The sequence below is a fragment of the Salmo trutta genome, chromosome 7 (genome assembly GCF_901001165.1).
Source record: "Salmo trutta chromosome 7, fSalTru1.1, whole genome shotgun sequence".
Lineage (NCBI taxonomy): Eukaryota > Metazoa > Chordata > Actinopteri > Salmoniformes > Salmonidae > Salmo > Salmo trutta.
In genome coordinates, this window is record NC_042963.1 from 8958928 (window position 1) to 8984319 (window position 25392).

The 25392-nt window shown below is 43.1% G+C and overlaps 1 protein-coding gene across 1 annotated transcript; it reads left to right on the plus strand.

Moving 5' to 3' along the window:
- Positions 1-4656: 4656 nt before the first annotated feature.
- On the plus strand, positions 4657-23776 carry si:dkey-246g23.4 (monocarboxylate transporter 2). The gene is made up of 6 exons (XM_029757817.1): positions 4657-4841; positions 8576-8661; positions 9006-9195; positions 14954-15097; positions 16075-16944; positions 22018-23776. Exons 2-6 carry the CDS (start codon positions 8611-8613, stop codon positions 22158-22160), a joined length of 1398 nt encoding a protein of 465 aa, XP_029613677.1. The 5' UTR covers positions 4657-4841; positions 8576-8610; the 3' UTR covers positions 22161-23776.
- Positions 23777-25392: the final 1616 nt, after the last annotated feature.

Genomic DNA, 25392 nt, shown 5'->3' on the forward strand with positions numbered 1-25392 from the left:
ATGTATACAATTGGTGGTGTACCTGTGGATGTATTTCAAGGCCGACCTTCAAACTCTGTGTCTCTGCTTGACATCATGGGAAAATCAAAAGAAATCAGCCAAGACCTCAGAAAAAAAATTGTAGACCTCCACAAGTTTGGTTCGTCCTTGGGAGCAATTTCCAAATGCCTGAAGGTACCACGTTCATCTGTACAAACAATAGTACGCAAGTATAAACACCATGGGACCACGCAACCGTCATACCACTCAGGAAGGAGACGCATTCTGTCTCTTAGAGATGAACGTACTTTGGTGTGAAAAGTGCATATCAATCCCAGAACAACAGCAAAGGACCTTGTGAAGATGCTGGAGGAAACAGGTTTGACCCAGGGAAAACAATTTAAAGGCAATGCTACCAAATACTAATTGAGTGTATGTAAACTTCTGACCCACTGGGAATGTGATGAAAGAAATAAAAGCTGAAATAAATCATTCTCTCTACTATTATTCTGATATTTCACATTCTTAATAAAGTGGTGATCCTAACTGACCTAAGACAGGGAATTTTTACTCAGATTAAATGTCAGGAATTGTGAAAAACTGAGTTTAAATGTATTTGGCTAAGGTTTATGTAAACTTCCGACTTCAACTGTAAGTATTCAGACCCTTTGCTTTGAGACTTGAAATTGAGCTCAGGTGCATCCTGTTTCCATTGATCATCCTTGAGATGTTTGTACAACTTCATTGGAGTCCACCTGTGGTAAATTCAATTGATTGGACATGATTTGGAAAGGCACACACTTTTCTATATAAGGTCCCACAGTTGACAGTGTATGGCAAAGAAAAAACAAAACCATGAGGGCGAAGGAATTATCTGTAGAGCTCAGAGAGACAGGATTGTGTCAAGGCACAGATCTGGTGAAGGGTACCAAAACATTTCTGCAGCATTGAAGGTCCCCAGAACACAGTGGCCTTCATCATTCTTAAATGAAAGAAGTTTGGAACCACCAAGACTCTTCCTAGAGCTGCCACCCAGCCAAACTGAGCAATCAGGGGAGAAGGGCCTTGGTCAGGGAGGTGACCAAGAACCCAATGGTCACTCTGACAGAGCTCTAGAGTTCCTCTGTGGAGATGGGAGAACCTTCCAGAAGGACATCTCTGCAGCACTCCACCAATCAGGCCTTTATGGTATAGTGGCCAGACGGAAGCCACTCCTCAGTAAAAGGCACATGACAGCCCGCTTGGAGTTTGCCAAAAGGCACCTAAAGGAGTCAGACCATGAGAAACAAGTGTATCTGGTCTAATGAAACCAAGATTGAACTCTTTGTCCTGAATGCATCTAACAGGTCTGAAGATTTTCCGAATGCACTGTATATTTGTCTTTCTATAATCTTGCATTGTAAAACATTGTCTGTTAGAGTATTACCAGTCCAACAGCATCTGTCTGGTCCAGCATGATAATAGGGAAAGCTCTTAGATCAGGTACAGAGGAATGTTACATGACCCTGACAGGTTATCCAAGTTTGGCTGTACTTCTGTTTTTCCTACACAGCATCTAATAGTAGAACCACCTCTATAAACCGGGAGAAACCTGTGCTTTTTGGTATAATGCCACAGCAGTTGAAGGGCTGCCAGACGAGAATGCCCCAGAATATCCAGCTCATTCTCATCCGGAGCGGATAAAAGAGGTTATTCCAGGACAGACAGAGGCATTAGTTTTACCATTTCACTTTACAATAGTTACAGGTCATGGTTGTGACGCATGGCTGCTCTCCCTGTCCACCCCTCCCCTCGGAGGGCACGTTCAAAGTTTTGCCATGGATTAATGGTTAACCGCGTCAAAGGTCAAATCCATTTCCAGAGCCTCAATCCAAGTCTTCCCTGAAGATGCCTGAGTCAGCAGTATTTCTGACAGGGCTGTGGCTGGCGCTGTCAGGAGCCCCGAGCGCTGCAAGTCTTCTCTTTGCTGGCTGGGTGGAATAATTCACACTCTGCTAGAAAACAAATCTGATCTGTGAACATACTATGGGTTAGACGAAGCAGAGCAGAAATATCTGGCTGCTCTGTGTGCTCTGGTTATTAAACAGGCATCGGCATGCCGTGGGACTTTCCTGATTGATCAAGGCATTGACTTAGACATTTTGGGGGAGGAAGTGAAAGAGGTGGGGCTCAGATGGATGGGCAGATCAGACTGTAAGCACAAGAACACAGTCATCACAAACACATTGACTGCCCACTGTAACTGATGGGGTGGGAAGAAACACCCTGCTGTCCAAATCTGTATGTTCCAATAATGAAGGGTAATTATCAGATGCGATTTTTCAATTACACGTTTAGCCTGATTTTCCAATGTAAACACTGGACTGAATCCAATTTGAGAGCTAATCAAGGATTGTGAATTGTGGAATAACTCGTGAGTCATTAACACCTCATTGTTCTGTTATCGTGACCTTCTTTTATTAGCCCATGTTCAAGGTTGTTGATTGGCTGGAGGTTGGACATTGACAGCTATTACAATGAGCCTGTCCTCCTATAGCTCCTCCCACCAACCTCCTCTGTTCTACATGGAACAAAAGAGTTGTACCTGGAACCAAAACTAAAAAGGCTTCTTTAAAGGGTTCTCATATTTGGAGAGCTGAAGAAGTCTTTTAGGTACTAGATAGCTCCTTTTTTTCTAAGAGTGTAGAAATGAATGTGTAGATTCATGATTGAATAGGGCACTTAGTGAGTAGAGCTGACTAAGCAAACCCAAACAGATATGTAGGAATAATGTAACAACATACATGTTGGCACTGCTGTTTCAACGACAAAGTTCTTAGAAGACTGCTGATATTATCCTAAACAAAAACAACATATGACCAAGTGTGATCTTGCTGTACCACTCAGTGCTATAACATGCATTACATTTGATCCCATGAGAACAGGACACCAGCAACATCTGGATACAGAAAACAACCATCAGTTCACAATAATGAACAATGTATGGGAATAAGACAGAACTATCCAGCAGCACACATACAGACAACCAGACACCACCACAGGTCCTGTAGTACAGTATATTGCCTCTCCTCCTCCATATTCACCAGGAGGTCCTGGGTTTCACCAACATGGATCCATTAATCAGTGGTCGTCCTGCATATGACCACTATCAATCTACTGTATTATTCAGCAGATGTGTCCCCACCATATTCGTATAATTCAATAATGTCTCACCACCATCAACCTTTTAGCATACTGACCAGCAGTTGAGATGTATTATTTACCGTCCCATCACCATGACAAAACAAGCTTTTCTGCGAAAGCTATTACTATGAAGCCACACAGACTTTCGCTTTCGAGAAATCTTGTGTAATATTCTGTAATATGTAAAGATATGTTGCCATAATACAGGCAGGGAGATCTGTTCCTTTCTAAATGACCTGGGGATGTAGCAGATGTATTTATTTTTTCATTCTAAGCTTTAAACCCCGAACAGAGGAGATTCCAGAATGACTTTGACAAGAATTTAGAGGAGACTATCGAAATCCCTCATAGCGAATTATAACACTACCTAAAAGATTTTGTTACCAGAATCCCTTGGAGTGAGAAATGATGCTATTTTACCACTAGTCTGGCTCAATAGGTTAAGTAAAAGATGTGAGCCAGTGGAACATAGCAAAGTTCGACACAAACAAAGTATTCAGCAAAAGCTTCATAAATCAATACTGAAAAAACAAGCTTTCTCATCCAAGTCAAAGCTGGATGTTTTCTTGGGGCCAGATTGTGCCTTCCTTCCCACCACATCACGTCACAGTCCCCCTCTGAGGTACAGGTAAACCGCTTGCGTCTAATCTGTGATTAAATATAGCTGGTCTCACAACTGTACAGTCAGTGCTACCAGTAACTCAGTCTCTATTTCTCATTTAGCTTACAGAACACCATATTATCAGAGGAGAGAGGACCTCTTTCCCTCTGGCGCAAACAGGATAACAGAGTAAAAAAATCTGAAGGCACAGACTTATGCATGCGACTGTCCTTACACAAAGATATGCTAGGAATGTGTTGAATATGTCTGGCCTGGTTATGAGAGTCCTCTTGTTTGGCTGAGTTACATGAGGTTACAGTTACCGTGCGTAGGGACATGACCAGTGCTTGTGAAAGAGGCCCTGGTTTTGTAATCATCAACCTGTGATACAACACCTTTGGAATCAATGGGTTGAATAACAGAGTAGTACGCAAAAGTTATGAAAACACAGGAAAACACTGTACCCATAAAAATACAACAAAATGACTGAACAGGAATGCAAAACGAGACCAATCAACGTCCTTGAGACAGTATACTGACATATTGCATTGCACTTTGGTACTGTGGCAGTCCACATGTGGCCTAGCTAGCAACCATGAACCTGTGATCATAACATGTATCTCTGCCAAGTTTGTATGAACCTGAGGATGACAATATCATTTGCCCATACTGATATACATGTACATGTATATAATGACCAGCATTGGACTCATTTTTACTGGCGTTATGCAGCAGAGTGAGAGGCTGGTTAAAAAGTAATGGTCACACTGGCCTTATAAACCCCTTGTTCCTTTTATAATGCAAAGTTGCCCCTACTTTATATGAAGTCCTCTGCAGGTGATCTTTGCATGCTCAACTATGTTCATTAACTATATTAGTCCAACTCCTTGTAGAGTGAGGTATTGTAACCCCCCCCCCCCCTCTCTCTCTGCCCCATCTTTAACCTTTGTATCCTGGCGGAGAGTTAATGTGGTGTCTGTGCTGGTGTGTGGTGTCTGTGCTGGTGAGTGTCAGTGTGATCTTTCTACCTACAGATCGGGACTGACTGAGCCAACCACTCATCAGACCACTATGACAGGTAAACCATCCATACAGTAGCTCTCATACTGTACCTCTGGTAACGGCAGGTCAGTGACTTTTTCAGAGGGTGTATGTTATCTCATAACACCTGTTGCAACAATTAAAAGTTAAAATTGCAATGTAATATTTCAGCAATTTAAAGTTCTGGCAATATCTCTGGAGTTCAGCGAAGCTGGCAACTATTTCAGATGGCAATAATAATGCTCTGTTGAAGGCTGCACTTCACACATCTGTTGTACTCTGGTGTAGATTACTTAAAGGTCGTGAACAGTGAAACCATGATGTGATGTATGACAGGACTGGATGTTGCAATTTCAATTTGTTTGAGTTCTTTGTGTAGCAGCAAATTTTCTTGAGGCAATCTTACTGCAGCATCGAGCACACATTGCTCGACATAGGCAATTCAAAGAACTGTCAGTAATAGTTGAGCTCCCCTCCCATTCAGACTATTAGCTCCCCTCCCACTCTTTTCAGACTTCCTGATAGATTGACATGAGAGAAAAAGTACATAAAAATATTATGGGTGATGTTTTGGTCACTCAAAGGCTATTTTACGTGGGAATCAGCATGACTGTGAGGGAGCTTTAACAACAAGACTGATAATTCCACAAAATGGACATTGTAAGGTGTGATAATGATTCATTCAAGTCTTGCTATTGTGAGGCAATAAGTGATGAAACTAAGGTCAAGTTAGCTGTGTAATAGCACTGAGATCACTGTCTGAGACCACCGTACCTTCTCCACTATGCAATCTGGTTTCCGAGCTGGTCATGGATGCACCTCAGCCACGCTCAAGGCCCTAAATGATATCATAACCTCCATCAATAAAAGACAATACTGTGCAGCCGTCTTCATCAGCCTGGCCAGGCTTTCGACTCTGTCAATCACCGCATTCTTATCGGCAGACTCAACAGCCTTGGTTTCTCAAATGATTGCCTCGCCTGGTTCACAAACTTTTTCTCAGATAGAGTTCAGTGTGTCAAATCGGAGGGCCTGTTGTCCGGACCTCTGGCAGTCTCTATAGGGGTGCCACAGTGTTCAAATCTTGGGCCGACTCTTTTATCTATATACATCAATGATGTCGCTCTTGCTGCGGGTGATTCTCTGATCCACCTCTACGCAGATGATACCATTCTGTATACTTCTGGCCCTTCTTTGGATATTGTGTTATTAACAAACCTCCAAACGAGGTTCAATGCCATACAACACTCCTTCCGTGGCCTCCAACTGCTCTTAAATGCAAGTAAAACGAAATGCATGCTCTTTAACCGATTGCTGCCCACACCCGCCCGCCCGACTAGCCCTCCCGACTAGCATCACTACTCTGGACGGTTCTGACTTAGAATATGTGGACAACTACAAATACCTAGGTGTCTGGTTACACTGTAATTCTCCTTCCAGACTCACATTAACTTATTTGGGATAGGGGGCAGTATTTTCACGGCCGGATAAAAAACGTACCCGATTTAATCTGGTTACTACTCCTGCCCAGAAACTAGAATATGCATATAATTAGTAGATTTGGATAGAAAACACTCTAAGGTTTCTAAAACTGTTTGAATGGTGTCTGTGAGTATAACAGAACTCATATGGCAGGCCACAACCTGAGAAGATTCCATGCAGGAAGTGCCCTGTCTGACAATTTGTTGTCCTTCTGTTGCATCTCTATCGAAATTACAGCATCTGTGATGTAACGTGACACTTTCTAAGGCTTCCATTGGCTCTCTAAAGCCGCCAGAAAGTGGAATGGGGTGTCTGCTGTCTCTGGGCAAAGTACAGCAGCAGAGTTTGTAAGTGGTCAGCCTGGGGACAGTGAGACTGGAGATGCGCGGTCACAAGACTTCTCCATTTTTTTCTTTCAGTCTTTGAATGAATACAACGTTGCCCGGTTGGAATATTATCGCTATTTTACGAGAAAAATAGCATAAAAATTGATTTTAAACAGCGTTTGACATGCTTCTAAGTACGGTAATGGAATATTTTGAATTTTTTGGTCACGAAATGCGCTCGCACGTTACCCTTCGGATAGTGACCATGAACGCACGAACAAAACGGAGGTATTTGGATATAACTATGGATTATTTGGAACCAAAACAACATTTGTTGTTGAAGTAGAAGTCCTGGGAGTGCATTCTGACGAAGAACAGCAAAGGTAATCCAATTTTTCTAATAGTAATTCTGAGATTAGGTGACCCCGAAGTTGACGGATGTCAAAATAGCTAGCCGTGATGGCCGAGCTATGTACTCAGAATATTGCAAAATGTGCTTTCGCCGAAAAGCTATTTTAAAATCGGACATAGCGATTGCATAAAGGAGTTCTGTATCTATAATTCTTAAAATAATTGTTATGTATTTTGTCAACGTTTATCATGAGTAATTTAGTAAATTCACCGGAAGTTTTCGGTGGGGATGCTAGTTCTGAACATCACATGCTAATGTAAAAAGCTGTTTTTTGATATAAATATGAACTTGATTGAACAAAACATGCATGTATTGTATAACATAATGTCCTAGGAGTGTCATCTGATGAAGATCATCAAAGCTTAGTGCTGCCTTTAGCTGTGGTTTGGGTTTATGTGACATATATGCTTGCTTGGAAAATGACTGTGTGATTATTTGTGTCTATGTACTCTCCTAACATAATCTAATGTTTTGCTTTCGCTGTAAAGCCTTTTGGAAATCGGACAACGTGGTTCGATTCATGAGAAGTGTATCTATAAAATGGTGTTCAATAGTCCTATGTTTGAGAACTTTGAATTATGACATTTTGTGGTTTTAAATTTGGCGCTCTGATTTTTCACTGGCTGTCGAATAGTGTGGGACGATTTCGTCCCACCTCCCCTAGAGAGGTTAAGCATCTCCAATCCAAAATTAAATCTAGAATCGGCTTCCTATTTTGCAACAAAGCCTCCTTCCCTCATGCTGCCAAACATACCCTCGTAAAACTGACTATCCTACCGATCCTTGACTTCGGCGATGTCATTTACAAATTAGCCTGAAACACTCTACTCAGCAAATTGGATGTAGTCTATCACAGTACCATCCGTTTTGTCACCAAAGCCCCATATACTACCCACCACTGCGACCTGTATGCTCTCGTTGGCTGGCCCTCGCTTCATATTCATTGCCAAACCCACTGGCTCCAGGTCATCTATAAGTCTTTGCTAGGTAAAGCCCCACCTTATCTCAGCTCACCGGTCACCATAGCAGCACCCACCCGTAGCACACGCTCCAGCAGGTATATTTCACTGGTCATCCCCAAAGCCAACTCCTCCTTTGGCCGCCTTTCCTTCCAGTTCTCTGCTGCCAATGACTGGAACGAATTGCAAAAATCACTGAAGTTGGAGACTTATATCTTATTTGCCATTATGGTCTACCATAATCATTATGGTCTTCCATACCATAATTATATCTTATTTGCCATTATGGCCTTACCTCCCTAATCTTACTACATTTGCACACACTGTATATAGACTTTTCTATTGTGTTTTTGACTGTACTTTTGTTTATCCCATTTGTAACTCTGTGTTGTTTGTGTCGCACTGCTTTGCTTCATGGCCAGGTCGCAGTTGTAAATGAGAACTTGTTCTCAACTGGCCAACCGGGTTAAAAAAAGGTGAAATCAAAAAAACGATTAAAAAAACTGGAGTCACAACAACACCTGTTTAAACAGGATGGGCAGATATAAGAACAAATTGATATTATCTTATCTATTACTGTATCTTACCATAGATGCTTGAGAAGAGCCTGTCAGCCTAAGGTTGGAGATGGACTCCCCAGTGAAGAGTGGGACTGTGCGGGAGCGACAACAGCTTACGGTGGGCCCCCCTGTCATGACTTCCGCCGAAGTTGGTGCCTCTCCTGGTTCGGGCGGCGTTCGGCGGTCGACGTCACCGGCTTTCTAGCCTCCACCGATCTACATTTCTTTTTCCATTTGTTTTGTCTGTATTGTACACACCTGGTTCCCATTTCGTTTTAATTATTTCCCTATTTAACCCTCTGGAGCCATCATGGTTTTGTGCGTGTTTATTGTTGTCAGTTGTCTCGTTTATGTGATTCTGGATTTTCGTTCTCCTTGTTGGAGGATTATTTTTGAGTAAAGTTGTTATTATTACTCATCTCTGTGTCCTGCGCCTGACTCTGCCTTACCCACATCACCTAGACTCTGACACCCCCTGATGGAGGCTACGGATGGTTCATCCTGCTGGCCTGCTTCCTGGTGTTTGGGCTGACCTTTGGAGTGATCAAGGCCTTCGGAGTGTTCTACATGGAGATCCACAGCTACTTTGAGGCCACAGCAACAGGAACCTCCTGGATTACATCCATCGCTGTGGCAACCATACACTGTGGAGGTGAGAACCTTGTTCGAAGGCAATTAAAACATGATTTGTCCTTGAATTGTCCTTGACTTGTCCAATGAAATCGGACTGTCTTTAAAGTGAAATCTGAGTAAGTTAAACTAGTATTATTCAAGGCAAACATGGATCAAAATATAGGCTCCAACTCTTCTGGACATTTCTTTGACTATTTCTACTATACTCATTGCTACTACATGTTTATGTCAGTTTATGTTTATGATATCATAGCCGCCATCGATAAAAGACAGTACTGTGCAGCCGTCTTCATCGACCTGGCCAAGGCTTTCGACTCTGTCAATCATCGTATTCTTATCGGCAGACTCAAAAGCCTTGGTTTCTCTAATGACTGCCTCACTTGGTTCACTAACTACTTCTCAGATAGAGTTCAGTGTGTCAAATCGGAGGGCCTGTTGTCCGGACCTCTGGCAGTCTCTATGGGGGTGCCACAGGGTTAAATTCTCGGGCCGACTCTTCTCTGTATATATCGATGTTGCTCTTGCTGCGGGTGATTCTCTGATCCACCTCTACGCAGACGACACCATTCTGTATACATCTGGCTCTTCTTTGGACACTGTTAACAAACCTCCAAACGAACTTCAATGCCATACAACACTCCTTCCGTGGCCTACAACTGCTCTTAAATGCAAGTAAAACGAAATGCATGCTCTTCAACCGATCGCTGCCCGCACCTGCTCGCCTGACTAGCATCACTACTCTGGACGGTTCTGACTTAGAATATGTGGACAACTATAAATACCTAGGTGTCTGGCTAGACTGTAAACTCTCCTTCCAGACTTACATTAAGCATCTCCAATCCAAAATTAAATCTAGAATCGGCTTCCTATTTCGCAACAAAGCCTCCTTCACTCATGCTGCCAAACATAACCTTGTAAAACTGACTATCCTACCGATCCTTGACTTCGGCGATGTCATTTACAAAATAGCCTCCAACACTCCACTCAGCAAATTGGATGCAGTCTATCACAGTGCCATCCGTTTTGTCACCAAAGCCCCATATACTACCCACCACTGCAACCTGTATGTTCTTGTTGGCTGGTCCTCGCTACATATTTGTCGCCAAACCCACTGGCTCCAGGTCACCTATAAGTCTTTGCTAGGTAAAGCTCCGCCTTATCTCAGCTCACTGGTCACCATAGCAACACCCACCCGTAGCACTCGTTCCAACAAGTATATTTCACTGGTCATCCCCAAAGCCAACACCTCCTTTGGCCGCCTTTCCTTCCAGTTCTCTGCTGCCAATGACTGGAACGAATTGCAAAAATCACTGAAGTTGGAGACTTATATCTCCCTCACTAACTTTAAGCGTCAGCTGTCAGAGCAGCTTACTGATCGCTGCAGTTGTACACAGCCCATCTGTAAATATGTTTGTTTTACTCCATGTGTAACTCTGTGTTGTTGTATGTGTCGAACTGCTTTGCTTTATCTTGGCCAGGTCGCAATTGTAAATGAGAACTTGTTCTCAACTTGCCTACCTGGTTAAATAAAGGTTAAAAAAATACATAACAATTCCATGTCAGTCTTCTGAGATATTAACCACCAGGTGTCAGTATAGGGTTGTAAGCAGCTGACAGCTTTAGCCAGGGTGATGTAGGGACACCTACAGTACCAGTCAAAAGTTTGGACACACCTACTCATTCAAGGGTTTTTCTTTATTTTTACTGTTTTCTACATTGTATAATAATAGTGTAGACATCACAACTTTGAAATAACACATATGGAATCGTGTAGTAACCAAAGAAGTGTTAAACAAATCAAAATATATTTTATATTTGAGATTCTCCAAATAGCCACCCATTGCCTTGATGACAGCTTTACATACTCTTGGCATTCTCTCAACCAGCTTCACCTGGAATGTTTTTCCAACAGTCTTGAAGGAGTTCCCACATATGCTGAGCACTTGTTGGCTGCTTTTCCTTCACTCTGCGGTCCGACTCATCCCAAACCGTCTCAATTTGGTTGAGTTCGGGGGATTGTGGAGGCCAGGTCATCTGATGCAGCACTCCATCACTCTCCTTTTTGGTTAAAAAGCCCAATGTAGAAAATAGTAAAAATACAGAAAAACCCTTGAATGAGTAGGTGTTCTAAAACTTTTATATAACTAGGAATAAAGTGACAGATAATTAACAGTACTAGCAGCATATATAACGAGTCAAAGTTATTGCAAAAAGCGTCAATGCAGATAGTCAGGGTAGCTATTTGATTAACTATGTAATTAACTATTTAGCAGTCTTATGCATGTTCAGGGTCCTGTTTGATTCCAGACTTGGTGTATCGGTACAGTTTGCCAAGCAGTAACAGAGAGAAGAGTCTATGACTTGGGTGGCTGGAGTCGTTGACAATTTTTAGGGACTTCCTCTGACACTGCATGGTATAAAAGACCTGAATGGAAGGGAGCTTGAACCCCGTGATGTACTGGGCCATCCGCATTACCCTCTATAGCGCCTTGCGGTAGGATACCAAGCCATTGCCATACCATGTGGTGATGCAGCCAGTCAAGATGCTCTCAATGGTGCAGCTGTAGAACTTTTCGAGGATCTGAGGGCCCATGCCAAATCTTTTCTGCATCCTGAGGGGGGAGAGGCATTGTCGTGCCCTCTTCACAACTGTGTTGGTGTGTTTGGACCACGATAGATCCTTAGTGATGTGGACACCAAGGAACTTGAAGCTCTCAACCCGCTCCATTGCAGCTCTGTCGATGTGAATGGGGGCATGCTCAACCCTCCGTTTCCTGTGTCCACAATCAACTCCTTTGTCTTGCTGACGTTGAGGGAGAGGTTGTTGTCCTGGTACCACACTGCCAAGTTTCTGACCTCCTCCCTATAGGCTGTCTCATCGTCATCAGTGATCAGGCCTACCACCATTGTGTCGTCGGGTAAACTTAATGATGGTGTTGGAGTCGTGCTTGGCCACGCAGTTGTGGGGTAACAGGGAGTACAGGAGGGGATTAAGAATGCACCCTTAACTTCTTGGTGACGAGGCAGTATTCAGAAATTCAGATGAATACGTGCCCAAATTAAACTGCCTGCTTCTCGGGCCCAGAAGGTCGGATATGCATATTATTAGTAGATTTGGATAGAAAACTGTTTGAATGATGTCTGAGTATAACAGAACTCATATGGCAGGCAAAAACCTGAGAAAAAATCCAACCAGGAAGTGACTTGTAGTTTTTCTATCTAATCCCTATTCAAACTACAGTGTCTGTGGGGTCATTTTGCACTTCCTAAGGCTTCCATTGGCTGTCAACAGCCTTTAGAAACTTGTTTCATGCGTCTACTGTTACTGGGCAGAGAATAGGAGCTCAATCAGTGGACTGCCTGGGAGCAGTGAGTTGTTTACTGCGCGGGCAGGCTTGGCGCGCCACTCCTTCTTTTTCCTCTGTAATGAATACGCTATTGTCCGGTTGGAATATTATCGAAGTTTTATGTTAAAAAGACCCTAAGGCTTGATTGTAAACATCATTTGACATGTTTCTAAGAGCGGTAATGGAACTATTTGACTTTTCGTCTCTGGTTTTGCAGTCTCGCGTTATGCCTTTGGATTAGTGATCTGAACGCGTGAACAAAACGTAGGTATTTGGAAATAAATATGGAGTTTTTCGAACAAAAATAACATTTATTGTGGGAAAGAAGATCAGCAAAGGTAAGGGAAGATTTATAATACTAATTCTTTGTTTAGTTGACTCCAGAACTTGGCGGGTAACTGTATAGCTTGCTTTGATGGCTGAGCTCTGTACTCAGAATATTGAAAAATGTGCTTTCACCGTAAAGCTATCTTAAAATCTGACACAGCGGTTGCATTAAGGAGTAGTATATCTATAATTCTTTCAATAACTGTTGTAAATTATATCAACGTTTATGATGAGTATTTTTGTAAATTGATGTGCTCATTCACCGGGGGTTTTGGTGGGAATACATTTTCTGAACATCACGCGCCAATGTAAAATGGGGTTTATGGATATAAATATGAACTTTATCGAACAAAACATACATGTATTTTGTAACATTGAGTCTTGGGAGTGTCATCTGATGAAGATCATCAAAGGTTAGTGATTAATTTTAGCTGTATTTCTGGTTTTTGTGACGCCTCTCCTTGCTTGGAAAATGGCTGTGTGGTTTTTCTTGTCTCGGCGCTGTCATAACATAATCTAATGTTATGCTTTCGCTGTAAAGCCTTTTTGAAATCGGACACTGTGGTTAGATTAAGGAGATTCTTATCTTTAAAATGGTGTATAATACTTGAGAAATTTGAATTATGAGATTTTAGTTGTTTTGAATTTGCCGCCCTGCTATTTCACTGGCTGTTGATAGTGTGTACCGCGGGTGGGACGCTAGCGTCCCAGATGTCCCAGAGAGGTTATGAGGCCCCCGTATTGCGGGTCAGCGTGGCGGATATGTTGTTGCCTACCCTCACCACCTGGGGTTGTCCTGTCAGGAAGTCCAGGATCCAGTTGCAGAGGGAGGTGTTCAGTCCCAGGGTCCTTAGCTTAGTAATGAGCTTGGAAGGCACTATGGTGTTGAATGCTGAGCTGGATAAGGACATCTTCAACAGACCCAACAATCTGTGTTAGTTAAACTAGTTAGTTTTTAAATAGAGTACTAAACGGTTTGTTCTTTATTAACGTTACATTGAAATGCCGGCATGATGCTCTGACTAAGCTATGATCAGAAAGTGGACATGGGCATATCGATGCATTATGAATATCTGAGAATGCAGTGTTGGAAGATAGAATGTAATCTATTCTGGAGTAGGATTTATGTCTAGCAGAGTAAAAACAAAATTGTCTAGACATAGTCCTATGTCAGTGAGATTAAAATCCCTGACCAGGTTGCTAAATGCCACCGACACGGGTGTGAAAGCCATTTGAAATTGGTGGCCAAAGTTAATAAAATGGCATTCATATCCACACCTATGATCAGAGAAAAATCTGTAATATTTGCCACCAACACGGTTAGATTAAAAAAAAAGTAGGCTCATACTGGGTTGGAGCATGTACTGATATGAAAGCCATTTTCCTATCTGAGATTGCAGTTTTGTTATATGATATCCTACCGTCAGCGCTACCATATTTTCCCAGAACAGTCCATGTTAAACTACGTCTCATGACAACAAGGGAGCCACGAGTTTTGGGATCTACAGAGGATGACACTGCAACATAATGCCTGTTTGCAAATCTTTGGGCATCAGATTATTTTAGGTGGGACTCTTGAATAAATATAACATAAATGTTATGTCTACAAAAGTATCTAAGCAGGTCGCTCGTTTATTTTGGCCATTCATCCCATTAACATTCCATCTTGCTAGCTGTAGTGTTAAGTGATATATTAAAAAGTAATCTTGTGCATGAAATTTGAAGAAAAAGTAAAAATAAATCGCCTAGTCGCCAGACCCCCACCCTAGAAGCACAATTATGTTTTGCTGAAGCTCACCACTCTCATTTCTGACCTAAGCTTTTGGAGTGTGTAATTGATGCCACCTCAGTCAAAGAGTAAAAACCACAAGAAAACAAATCTATAAGAGAAAAGGAGTGTACATGAAGAGCACTAAGATGTGTTGATGAGAAACAGATACTAGTTGCAATCAGATGAGAGTTCAGATTAACAGGACTACAATAGAATATGGAAATGTCATCAGCACTGTAAACTTCACATCAGTTTAGAACTCTTGGCTGCATTTGTCTTTCACAAAGTGTTGATGCTTAGTCTGACTGGTTCTCCTGTGTTTCCCTGTTTAGCCCCCATGGCGTCTGCTCTGAGTGCTCGCTACAGCCACCGGGCCGTGGTGATGATAGGGGGTCTGCTGAGCTGTGTGGGGATGGTGGCTGGGGCTTACGCCCAGAACCTGGTTCAACTTTACATCACTGTTGGGCTCCTAACCGGTAAGTGGTCTGACAGTATAGATACAAACACACATAGATCAGGTATGCAAATTAGTTAGGACCCAAAAAGTGATTTAAAAAAAATTTGCACTTTTTTTTTTTTTTTTGTGAATAACAAGTAGATAATACGCATTTAATTCATCTCAATACTCCTTACTTTCTAAACCACAATAGATAGAGAAAATAGGGACCTAGGGCAGGGGGAGTTGGGCTTTTTCATCTGCGCTTAAGATTTGTCATGACATGTAATGTTAATCTCAGTCTCCCCAAACAGGAATACATAGAGCATGATAATTAACATTATATACATTTATTTTGCCAATTTCCATTTTCTCGGATTCGTTATTCCAGGTTTGGGATTTTTCGCAATTTTCTTCTGTTTTTCACTCTCAAAAACACACTTTTTTAAATAGAACAACAACCACATTTGATATTTTAAGTCAACAAGAATGCTTAAACTAAATCAGGAGACCACTTTTGAGGTCTGGGGAAAATCTGATATTTGGGGGCGGTGAAGGTGTAGTTGACCTTTAATTCAACTGTGCACCAGCTAGAGACCATTGAGTTTGGCTAGCGCTAGATGTCTGTAGCGGTTCTTGTAGCGGTGTTTCATGTGATGGGAAGAGTTTGCAAAACAAATGCCCACCCGATGATACAAATCATCATGATGTCATTCTGCCAGGTAGGCCTAGTCAACATTTCATTGAGAAGGTTTTATGGGAAAGCCTTTTTAGAAATGACTGTTTAGGCATGCTAACTGGCTACACAACATCACACAGGCGCATTGAAACAGACGTTACTTCTTCAGAAAGTTGAAGGACATACGAATCATTGATGCATTCTGTTCATGATTTATGAGAACTGACTGCAATTTAACTATGTTTCTAATAAGTTCAACCCCCCAATCCCAATCTTTCCTTAAATTAATTATTTCTCCAGTCGCACATACAGTGCTGTGGTCTTTACTTGCCCTGTAGGTTTTGGTTATGCCCTGACCTGGACCCCCACAGTGACCATGGTGGGCTGGTATTTTGAGAAGAGGAGGCCCATGGCCAACGCCTTGGCCAGCGCTGGAGAGTGCATCATCACCTTCCTGTTTACTCCCCTGTTCCAGCTGCTGGTGGACCACTACTCCTGGAGGGGGGCCATGCTAGTGCTGGGGGGCCTGCAGCTCAACCTGTGTGTTTGTGGGATGTTACTGCGCCCCCTGAACACCCCCACTAAGCTGCCTCCCAAGGAGGTCAGAGAGGAGGAAGGAGACTTGACGTTGGATGCCTTATCCCAGACTAAATCCAGCTCTGAGGGGACAGTGGAGGGGACAGGTAAGGCCCAAGCCCAGAAGGCCAGAAAGGCTGAGCTATGGAGCAAAGTCCAGCGCTACGTGGACTACACACTCATCACCAACCCCCGCTTCATGGTCTACTCCATGTTCGGAGTGTTTGCTGCTTTGGGCTTTTTTGCCCCGGCCCTCTTCCTTGTGCCCTATGCCCGGAGCCAGGGAGTGGAGGAGTACCAGGCGACTGCCCTCATGTCCATCTCAGCAGTTCTGGACCTGACGGGCCGGGTGTTCTTCGGCTGGGTGGCCAACCTGCGTCTAGTGGAGATGGTGCAGCAGCTGACTGCCACTGTGATCTTGCTGGGTATAGTCCTGCTGCTGTGTCCCCTCGCCTCCTCCTTCCTTGAGCTGGCTGCCTTCAGTTCAGCCTATGGCCTGGTGTACGGGGCCACCGTCTCCATCCACATCACCGTGCTGGCTGAGGTGGTAGGCGTGCAGCGGCTGGGGAGTGCCCTCGGCTTCTTCATGCTCATCCGCAGCAGCGGTGGCCTCCTGGGGCCGCCCATCGCAGGTGAGCTCATCTGTCATTAGCTCAAGGCATTCTCTATGACCTTGTCTCTGGTTGTGCAATTCCAAAAGTCATTTGCTTATAGAAAATGTAACCTTGAGTTATGAACCGTGTGATTATTGTAACCATGTTCTGGTTTTAATTGAACATCACTTCATGTAGCTAACCATTAAGGGATTTGAGCTCTTCCTTCGAATGGTCATCCTCCAGTAGATGATGGCTTTTACTAACATTCATATACAGAGATCCTATATTCAGAGACTGTGCACAAATATATATCATTGTGCTTTACAGTTAATTTCACGGGCTATTGACCCCATAATAAATGTATTTCTCTGGGATGGGTTTCCTCTCCATTGACTTCCTCTTCTAACACACACACTCCGCTTCAGCTCTTTGTCTGAATGTTAAATAATGTTTCACAGACCATGATTCTTCAAAGACCTTTTGAACAACTGCACTCACAACATTGGGTAAAAATATAAATAGCAAAGGTACTCTTAATAACTCTTTGGATCACAGACCAAAAACACACAATACAACATAGTGGAAGAATACCAACAGTATAATAGACGTGCCCCCCTGCCTTCAGAAAAGCTCTGATAACCATAGCATTTGGGGTTGATTACTGAGGTGGTAATATTTTGCCCCTCTGGTCTAAACAATAGCAGTAAATATAGGCTGCCAAATCAGGGCTTGGCTTAGCACCACACAGCTCGGGGCATGCCAGAAAGTGTTTTGTCTCAGAGCACCTTCAACACTACATCAGGTGGAAAAACCTCTTATGTCAAACTCTGGCCCCGTCACCAAAGAAAAAACATGACTTTAATTGTGGCTATAGCTATTCCAGGAGACAATTAACTGAGTTTATAATTTTCCTGTCAGTAATAGAGAAGAGACATGAGTTGTTGAAGTTGGAGAGGTTTGGATTTCAGGAGGAAGGAATGTAGTTCTCACTGTATCATAACGATCCGTGTAATTGCTTTGTAAATTAATGTAGGCCTGATCCAGTTTGTAAGAGGGAACCATATTGCTTCTCGGCCAGAGTTGAGTTCCACCCAGTTGCCGCTGGTCCTTTCTCCCTTTCTCCATTACTCCTTCCTCTGATTAAACACTACTGCTGAGAGAGAGGGAGGGGGGAGAGGGGCTTAGCAGAGAGACTACAGCCCAGGGATCATTATCAACACAATTAAAGCTCTTTGGATTAGCACGATATCAAAATATCAGATCACCAAATTCTGTTTCAAGTTCATTTACAAGGCTATTTTAAGATACAGAAAATGTAGCTAAATCAAAGTTTTATGTTGATTATCCCTTCCCTTATGTTCTGGGAAAATTTGACCCGGAACAGAGTTTGAAATCACTAAAATACTATTTTAAGTAATTTTTCCACCAATTCAAATTTTATTTGTCACATACACATGGTTAGCAGATGTTAATGCGAGTGTAGCGAAATGCTTGTGCTTCTAGTTCCGACCATGCAGTAATATCTAACAAGTAATCTAACAATTTCACAACTACCTTATACACACAAGTGTAAAGGAATGAATAAGAATATGTACATACAGATATATGAATGAGCGATGGCCGAACAGCATAGGCAAGATGCAGTAGATGGTATAGAGTACAGTATATACATATGATATGAGTAATATAGGGTATGTAAACATTATATAAAGTGGCATTGTTTAAAGTGGCTAGTGATACATTTATTACATCAATTTTTCATTAATAAAGAGGCTAGAGATGAGTCAGTATGTTGGCAGCAGCCACTCAAAGTTAGTGATGGCTGTTTAACAGTCTGATGGCCTTGAGACAGAAGCTGTTTTTCAGTCTCTCGGTCCTCGCTTTGATGCACCTGTACTGACCTCACCTTCTGGATGATAGTAGGGTGAACAGGCAGAGGCTCAGGTGGTTGTCCTTGATGATCTTTTTGGCCTTCCTGTGACATCAGGTGGTGTATGTGTGCTGGAGGGCAGGTAGTTTGCCCCCGGTGATGCGTTGTGCAGACCTCACTACCCTCTGGAGAGCCTTACGGTTGTGGGCTCTGTAAAAGTTTCTGAGTGTTTTTGGTGACAAGCCGAATTTCTTCAGCCTCCTGAGGTTGAAGAGGCGCTGTTGCGCCTTCTTCACCACGCTGTCTGTGTGGGTAGATCATTTCAGTTTGTCTGTGATGTGTACACCGAGGAACTTAAAAATGTCCACCTTCTCCACTACTCTCCTGTCGATGTGGATAGGGGGCTGCTACCTCTGCTGTTTCCTGAAGTCCACGATCATCTCCTTTGTTTTGTTGACATTGAGTGTGAGATTTATTTTCCTGACACCACACTCCGAGGGCCCTCACCTCCTCCCTGTAGGCCGTCTCGTCGTTGCTGGTAACCAAGCCTACCACTGTAGTGTCGTCTGCAAACTTGATGATTGAGTTGGAGGAGTGCATGGCCACGCAGTCATTGGTGAACAGGGAGTACAGGAGAGGGCTGAGAACGCACCCTTGTGGGGCCACAGTGTTGAGGATCAGCGGGGTGGAGATGTTGTTTCCTACCCTCACCACCTGGGGGCGAGGGTAGGAAGTCCAGGAAGTCCAGGACCCAGTTTCACAGGGTAGGGTCGAGACCCCGGGTCTCGAGCTTAATGACGAGTTTGGAGGTTACTATGGTGTTAAATGCTGAGCTGTAGTCGATGAACAGCATTCTTACATAGGTATTCCTCTTGTCCAGATTGGTTAGGGTAGTGTGCAGCGTGATTGCGATTGCGTCGTCTGTGGACCTATTGGGGCAGTAAGCAAATTGGAGTGGGTCTAGGGTGTCAGGTAGGGTGGAGGTGATATGGTCCTTGACTAATCTCTCAAAGCACTTCATGATGATGGAAGTGAGTGCTACGGAGCGATAACCATTTAGCTCAGTTACCTTTGCTTTCTTGGGGACAGGAGCAATGGTGGCCCTCTTGAAGCATGTGGGAACTGCAGACTGGGATAAGGATTGATTGAATATGTCCGTGAACACACCAGCCAGCTGGTCTGCGCATGCTCTGAGGATGCGGCTGGAGGTGCCGTCTGGGCCGGCAGCCTTGCGAGGGTTAACTTTTAAATGCGTTTAAATGTTTTACTCACGTTAGCTGCAGTGAAGAAGAGCCCGCAGGTTTTGGTAGCGGGCCGTGTCAGTGGCACTGTATTGTCCTCAAAGTGAACAAAGAAGTTGTTTAGTTTGTCTGGGAGCAAGACATTGTGGTCCGCGACAGGGCTGGTTTTCCTTTTGTAGTCCGTGGTTGACTGTAGACCCTGCCACATGCCTCTTGTGTCTGAGCCGTTGAATTGCGACTCTACTTTGTCTCTATACTGACGCTTAGCTTGTTTGATTGCCTTGCGGAGGGAATAGCTACACTGTTTGTATTCGGGCATGTTTCCGGTCACATTGCCCTGATTAAAAGCAGTGGTTTGCGCTTTCAGTTTTGCGTGAATGCTGCCATCAATCCACGGTTTCTGGTTGGGGAAGGTTTTATTGCTAATAAACTTGCTCACCGAATCAGCGTATTCATCAATGTTATTGTCCGATGCTATGCGGAACATATCCCAGTCCACGTGATCGAAGCAATCTTGAAGCGTGGAATCCGATTGGTTGGACCAACGTTGAACAGACCTGAGCACTGGTGCTTCCTGTTTTAGTTTCTGTCTTTAGGCTGGGAGCAACAAAATGGAGTCATGGTCAGATTTTCTGAAAGGAGGGCGGGGAAGGGCTTTGTATGCGTCGCGGAAGTTAGAATAACAATGATCCGGGGTTTTGCAAAAATTTAGGGAGATTTGTTTTCAGATTAGCCTTGTTAAAATCCCCAGCCACAATATGGGATAGGATATGTGGTTTCCAGTTTACATAGAGTCAATTGAAGTTCTTTCAGGGCCGTCTATGTGTCTGCTTGGGGGGTATATACACGACTGTGATTATGATCGGAGAGAATTCTCTTGGTAGATAATGCGGTCGGCATTTGATTGTAAGGAATTCTAGGTCAGGTGAACAAAAGGACTTGAGTTCCTGTATGTTGTTATGATCACACCACGTCTCGTTAATCATAAGGCATACACCCCCACCCTTCTTCTTACCAGAGAGATGTTTGTTTCTGTCGGCGCGATGCGTGAAGAAACCAGGTGGCTGTACCGACTCTGATGACGTATCCCGAGTGAGCCATGTTTCCGTGAAACAAAGAACGTTACAATCTCTTATGTCTCTCTGGAAGGCAACCCTTGCTCGGATTTCATCTACCTTGTTGTCAAGAGACTGCACATTGGCGAGTAGTATGCTTGGGAGCGGTGCGCGATGTGCCCGTCTACAGAGCCTGACCAGAAGGCCGCTGCGTCTGCCCCTTCTGCGGCGCTGTTGTTTTGTGTCGCCGGCTGGGATCCGATCCATTGTCCTGGGTCTCCTGCGCCTGACTTCACACCCACCTCTCCTAGGGAGCTGTTGACAACCATGCTGATCACATAGATATACGCTTGATTTCCCTATGATGCTCAGAAGCTGAGCAACACTGATCTGAATCCAATTTTAAGTCAATTTGACCTTGACCTTTGTGCTAGAGACTAACGGTCTTATGTACAGTAAAGATCTATCCTTGATGATCATAAGGATATAAGTATGTTTCCCTGTGATATTCAAAGGGACAGTGATCTGATGTTTGGCAAAAAATGAGCAAGAAATAATTTGAATAATTTATGACTTTGGTACAGTAATCAAACATTTAGCAAAAAGAATTGAACAGCTAGTCTATCAACTCAGGGAAAAAGGACATTCTCAGCTACCGGAAAATACATTTTAGGAGGTTAAAATCATACATTTTATGAGCTTCATTACTTACTGTACGGGTCAAATTGACCCGGAACATGAACGGTGTAGGCCGAATCGAACATAAAGGAAGAGTTAAAAGCAAGATATGGGTTGGCCTGTGGTGTTCTTAAACAGCTTAGTGTGTGGCAATAGAAAGCAATCCTTAGTGAGGGGAACAAATTCCTTATATCCCATAATTATGGAAGATGACTATACATGCATGGACATGGTAATAATTGTGTCCCATCTTTTATTCACCCAGGATTCCTTATAGACAAAATGAGTGACTATGGGACAGGCTTCCTCATGGCAGGCGTGGCCCTCATCGTCTCTGCCCTCTTCCTGCTCCTGCTGCACCAGATGAACCGCAGGACTCAGGGGTCAGCCAGGAAGGGACATGTGTGATTCGCCTATGGACAGCCAGAAGGGGGAGGAGCTGTGGAAGTGGACGGTAGACAGCAAGAAGGACTGTACAGACTGGCAGTACGAGGATGAAGATTGTCTTTGTAACTGTAGGTGAGAGAATGAGGTGAAGAGGAGAGAAGACAGGGGGGCTAGGTCAAAGGGAGCTTCCTGAGTCCAACAATGCTGAACAGACAAGGACCTCAACAGAAAAGTGACAATCACATTCCTTCTTCTAAAGATTTATCATCTAAACTGTTTCTGCAGAAACTAGTGCCTTATTCACTCTCACAGCACTGGCAGACGCCTCTTTTCTTCACAGAGTTTAAATGAGCTAATAAGGAAAACTCTACCAGATGGCCTCAAGTATCACAACAACTATGCAGTGATTCACTTTTGACTCACTATAAAACATAAAATGTGATAATGACCAAAAAGGTGCAATCCTCCACAACAATGCTTTGTAGGACATGTGTAGTGCATCTGATACGACTCATTCAAATAGCTGGGACAAGTTTGATAACACTTACTCCCTCTAGTGGAGCTTAGAGGTATTTTAAAGTAGAGTCTATGGCTAAACTCAGTGGGGGATCATGTCTGAATATATTTATTGCTGGAGCTGGCACTGACTCAAATTAGTTAGATAATGAGTTTAGCAGTTGTAAATAGTATAGTGGATCAGTAGTAATAGGGGGAATAACCTTTGTCATCATTGTCATCCTCCCAACATGGGACATTTAAGGGGAAATTAGATTGTGTACTGTGAAACATTGCTCACAAAGGCAACAAATTAAGTGCTTTCCATTTTCTCTGCTCTACAATGTTTTTTGCAAAATATAAATGTAAATGTAATACATAAGATATGTAAACTCCACAAAACTGCAATAACACAGGCACTCTGATAAAAATCTTACCCCTGGAATAAGACAAATAAGCCTAAATAAACTAGTCACCTTCCATAAACCTGGAATAATAAACTAGAAACTGAGGTTTAGCTAAAGCCAGCTGTTCCATAAACACTTGCTTGGGAATCTCCCACCACATGCAAACAAACACACACATGCACGTGCGTACAAAGGCATACCGTCACGTACACATGCATGTACGCACACACACCAGGACCCTTTGAGTGCGTAAAATGGCCGACTGCCAAGTGATAGAGCCCACCTATCATCTTTTACAGAAGACTACCAGATCAAATAAACAAATTACCACAGCATTTCCGTCCCATGGAACTACAACTCCTATTCTCTGTTTTAAGTGTCCGTTTCATCTTTTGATCACTTTCCAGTTTAAACTATCTAAACACACATCTCCCTTTCTTGTTTGAGCACATTGTATGCATTGTAAAAATACATGTTGATACTGTATCAGGCAAACATTCTTCAAGGTCCCACATGTGAAAACGTTTCTGAGCATCATATTTCCTCATTCAACTACACAAGCCCTCAGTGCTGTTCTGGAACAAATGGTACAGTAGACTTGTACGGCAAATGAAGATAACTGTGTGAATCCGCTTGAATGCATACAGCCGCTGAAAGATATAGCGTGACACATATGCTTAAGTTATTATGAAGGGATGGAAAAAAGTAGTATAAATAAAGTTCTCACCTACAGGCCTCCTGCCTTGTCATTACAGGGAGAGAGGAGAGAATGATACCATGGGAATGTGGGACATGGGACCTCAGGTGACCTCAGACTTCAACTCTTATAAAGCAGGAAGACCGAGTCCTTTGGAGCCCTAAAGAACTCTATAGGGTCTCCGATTCATCTCCCCTCCCATTCCCCCCAGTCCCTACCACATCCCCAACCCAAACCAACCCCCCTTCACTTTGACCTCACTGTTGGACTCCTGGGAAGAATGTCGCTATAGTAACTACAAGTTTAAATGTTTGCTTTGACCATGCTTTCAGGGGTCACATTGTGGAATTCCGGGCAGCTACCTGAGTTCAAAGGGCCCCCGGCTGAAGCTGTAGCTATAGTGTGAGGGGAGAGAGGGACGGCTGGAGGCAGAGAGAGAGAGAGAGGGGAAGGAAAAGCAGGGGCAGAGTGAGGTTTGAGGAATGAAGGAAAAGTAAGAAACAGACAGAGAAGTTGGTAAGGAGATGAAAGGGGGAAATGATGGAGGGGAAAAAGGTGCACAGAAAGGGATGAAGGTTAATAAGGCGGAGGGTGAAAATGGTAGGTAGAGGCCTAGGTTAAAGGGGGAAAAGGATACTCCTCCAGCCCAGTATGGATGGCTCCCTCTCTCCCTGGGGGTGGAAGGGCGGCACTGATTGAGGGAGGTCATGGGGAAATTGTCCTAATGAGTTGTGATTGGACCAGCTGCAGGGGGTTAGGATAACGAGCTGCTACAAGTACAAAGACCCTCCCAGATGAGCAGTTTAAGACCAGCTATAGTGTCTTTCATTAGTCAACTTGGGGGCAGTGTTCTAAACAAAGTTGTAAAAGTTCTAAAACGCTGAAGTTCAAAATCCTAGACTCAAAGTGAATAAAGACTGAAAACTAAACAATCTTGAAAGCCAAGTTGAAAAACTATTATTTGAGTTTAACCATGATGTTGTATAACCATTCTAGTCTGTAAATCATGGTTTCAGTGGAATATATATATTGGCTTCAAGTTAAAAATCTCAGGCAGTAATTTTAATATTTATTATTATTATTATTTATTTTTATATTATTATTTAAACAGGGAGTCACCATTGACACCATGGTCTCATTCACAAGGGAACCCTGCATATACAATGCACAAGACTAAAGCTAATCAAAATCCGATACAATGTAAAATAAACAAAGATACAGCACAACACAAATATTCAAGAAAAACAGTTACATTCCTCAGTATGAAGGGAGTGGCACCAGAACATCCAATTGTAATGTACAGTGCCTTGCAAAAATATTCATTCCCCTTGGAGTTTTTCCCATTTTGTTGCATTACAACCTGTAATTTAAATAGATTTTTATTTGGATTTCATGTAATGGACATACCCAAAATAGTCCAAATTGGTGAAGTGATATGATATTTCTTTTTTTAATAAAAAACGGAAAAGTGGTGCATGCATATGTATTCACCCCCTTTGCGATGAAGCCCCTAAATAAGATCTAGTGCAATCAATTACCTCCAGAAGTCACATAATTAGTTAAATAAAGTCCACCTGTGTGCAATCTAAGTGTCACATAATCTGTCACATGGTCTCAGTATATATACACCTGTTCTGAAAGAGTCCCAGAGTCT

Excerpts from the sequence above, each read along its gene's own strand:
- si:dkey-246g23.4 (XM_029757817.1), top strand. The coding sequence starts at position 8,611 with ATGGACTCCCCAGTGAAGAGTGGGACTGTGCGGGAGCGACAACAGCTT. Across the intron at positions 8,662-9,005 it reads GGGAGCGACAACAGCTTACG|ACTCTGACACCCCCTGATGG; the intron begins GTGGGCCCCCCT and ends CACATCACCTAG. Across the intron at positions 16,945-22,017 it reads CCTGGGGCCGCCCATCGCAG|GATTCCTTATAGACAAAATG; the intron begins GTGAGCTCATCT and ends TTATTCACCCAG.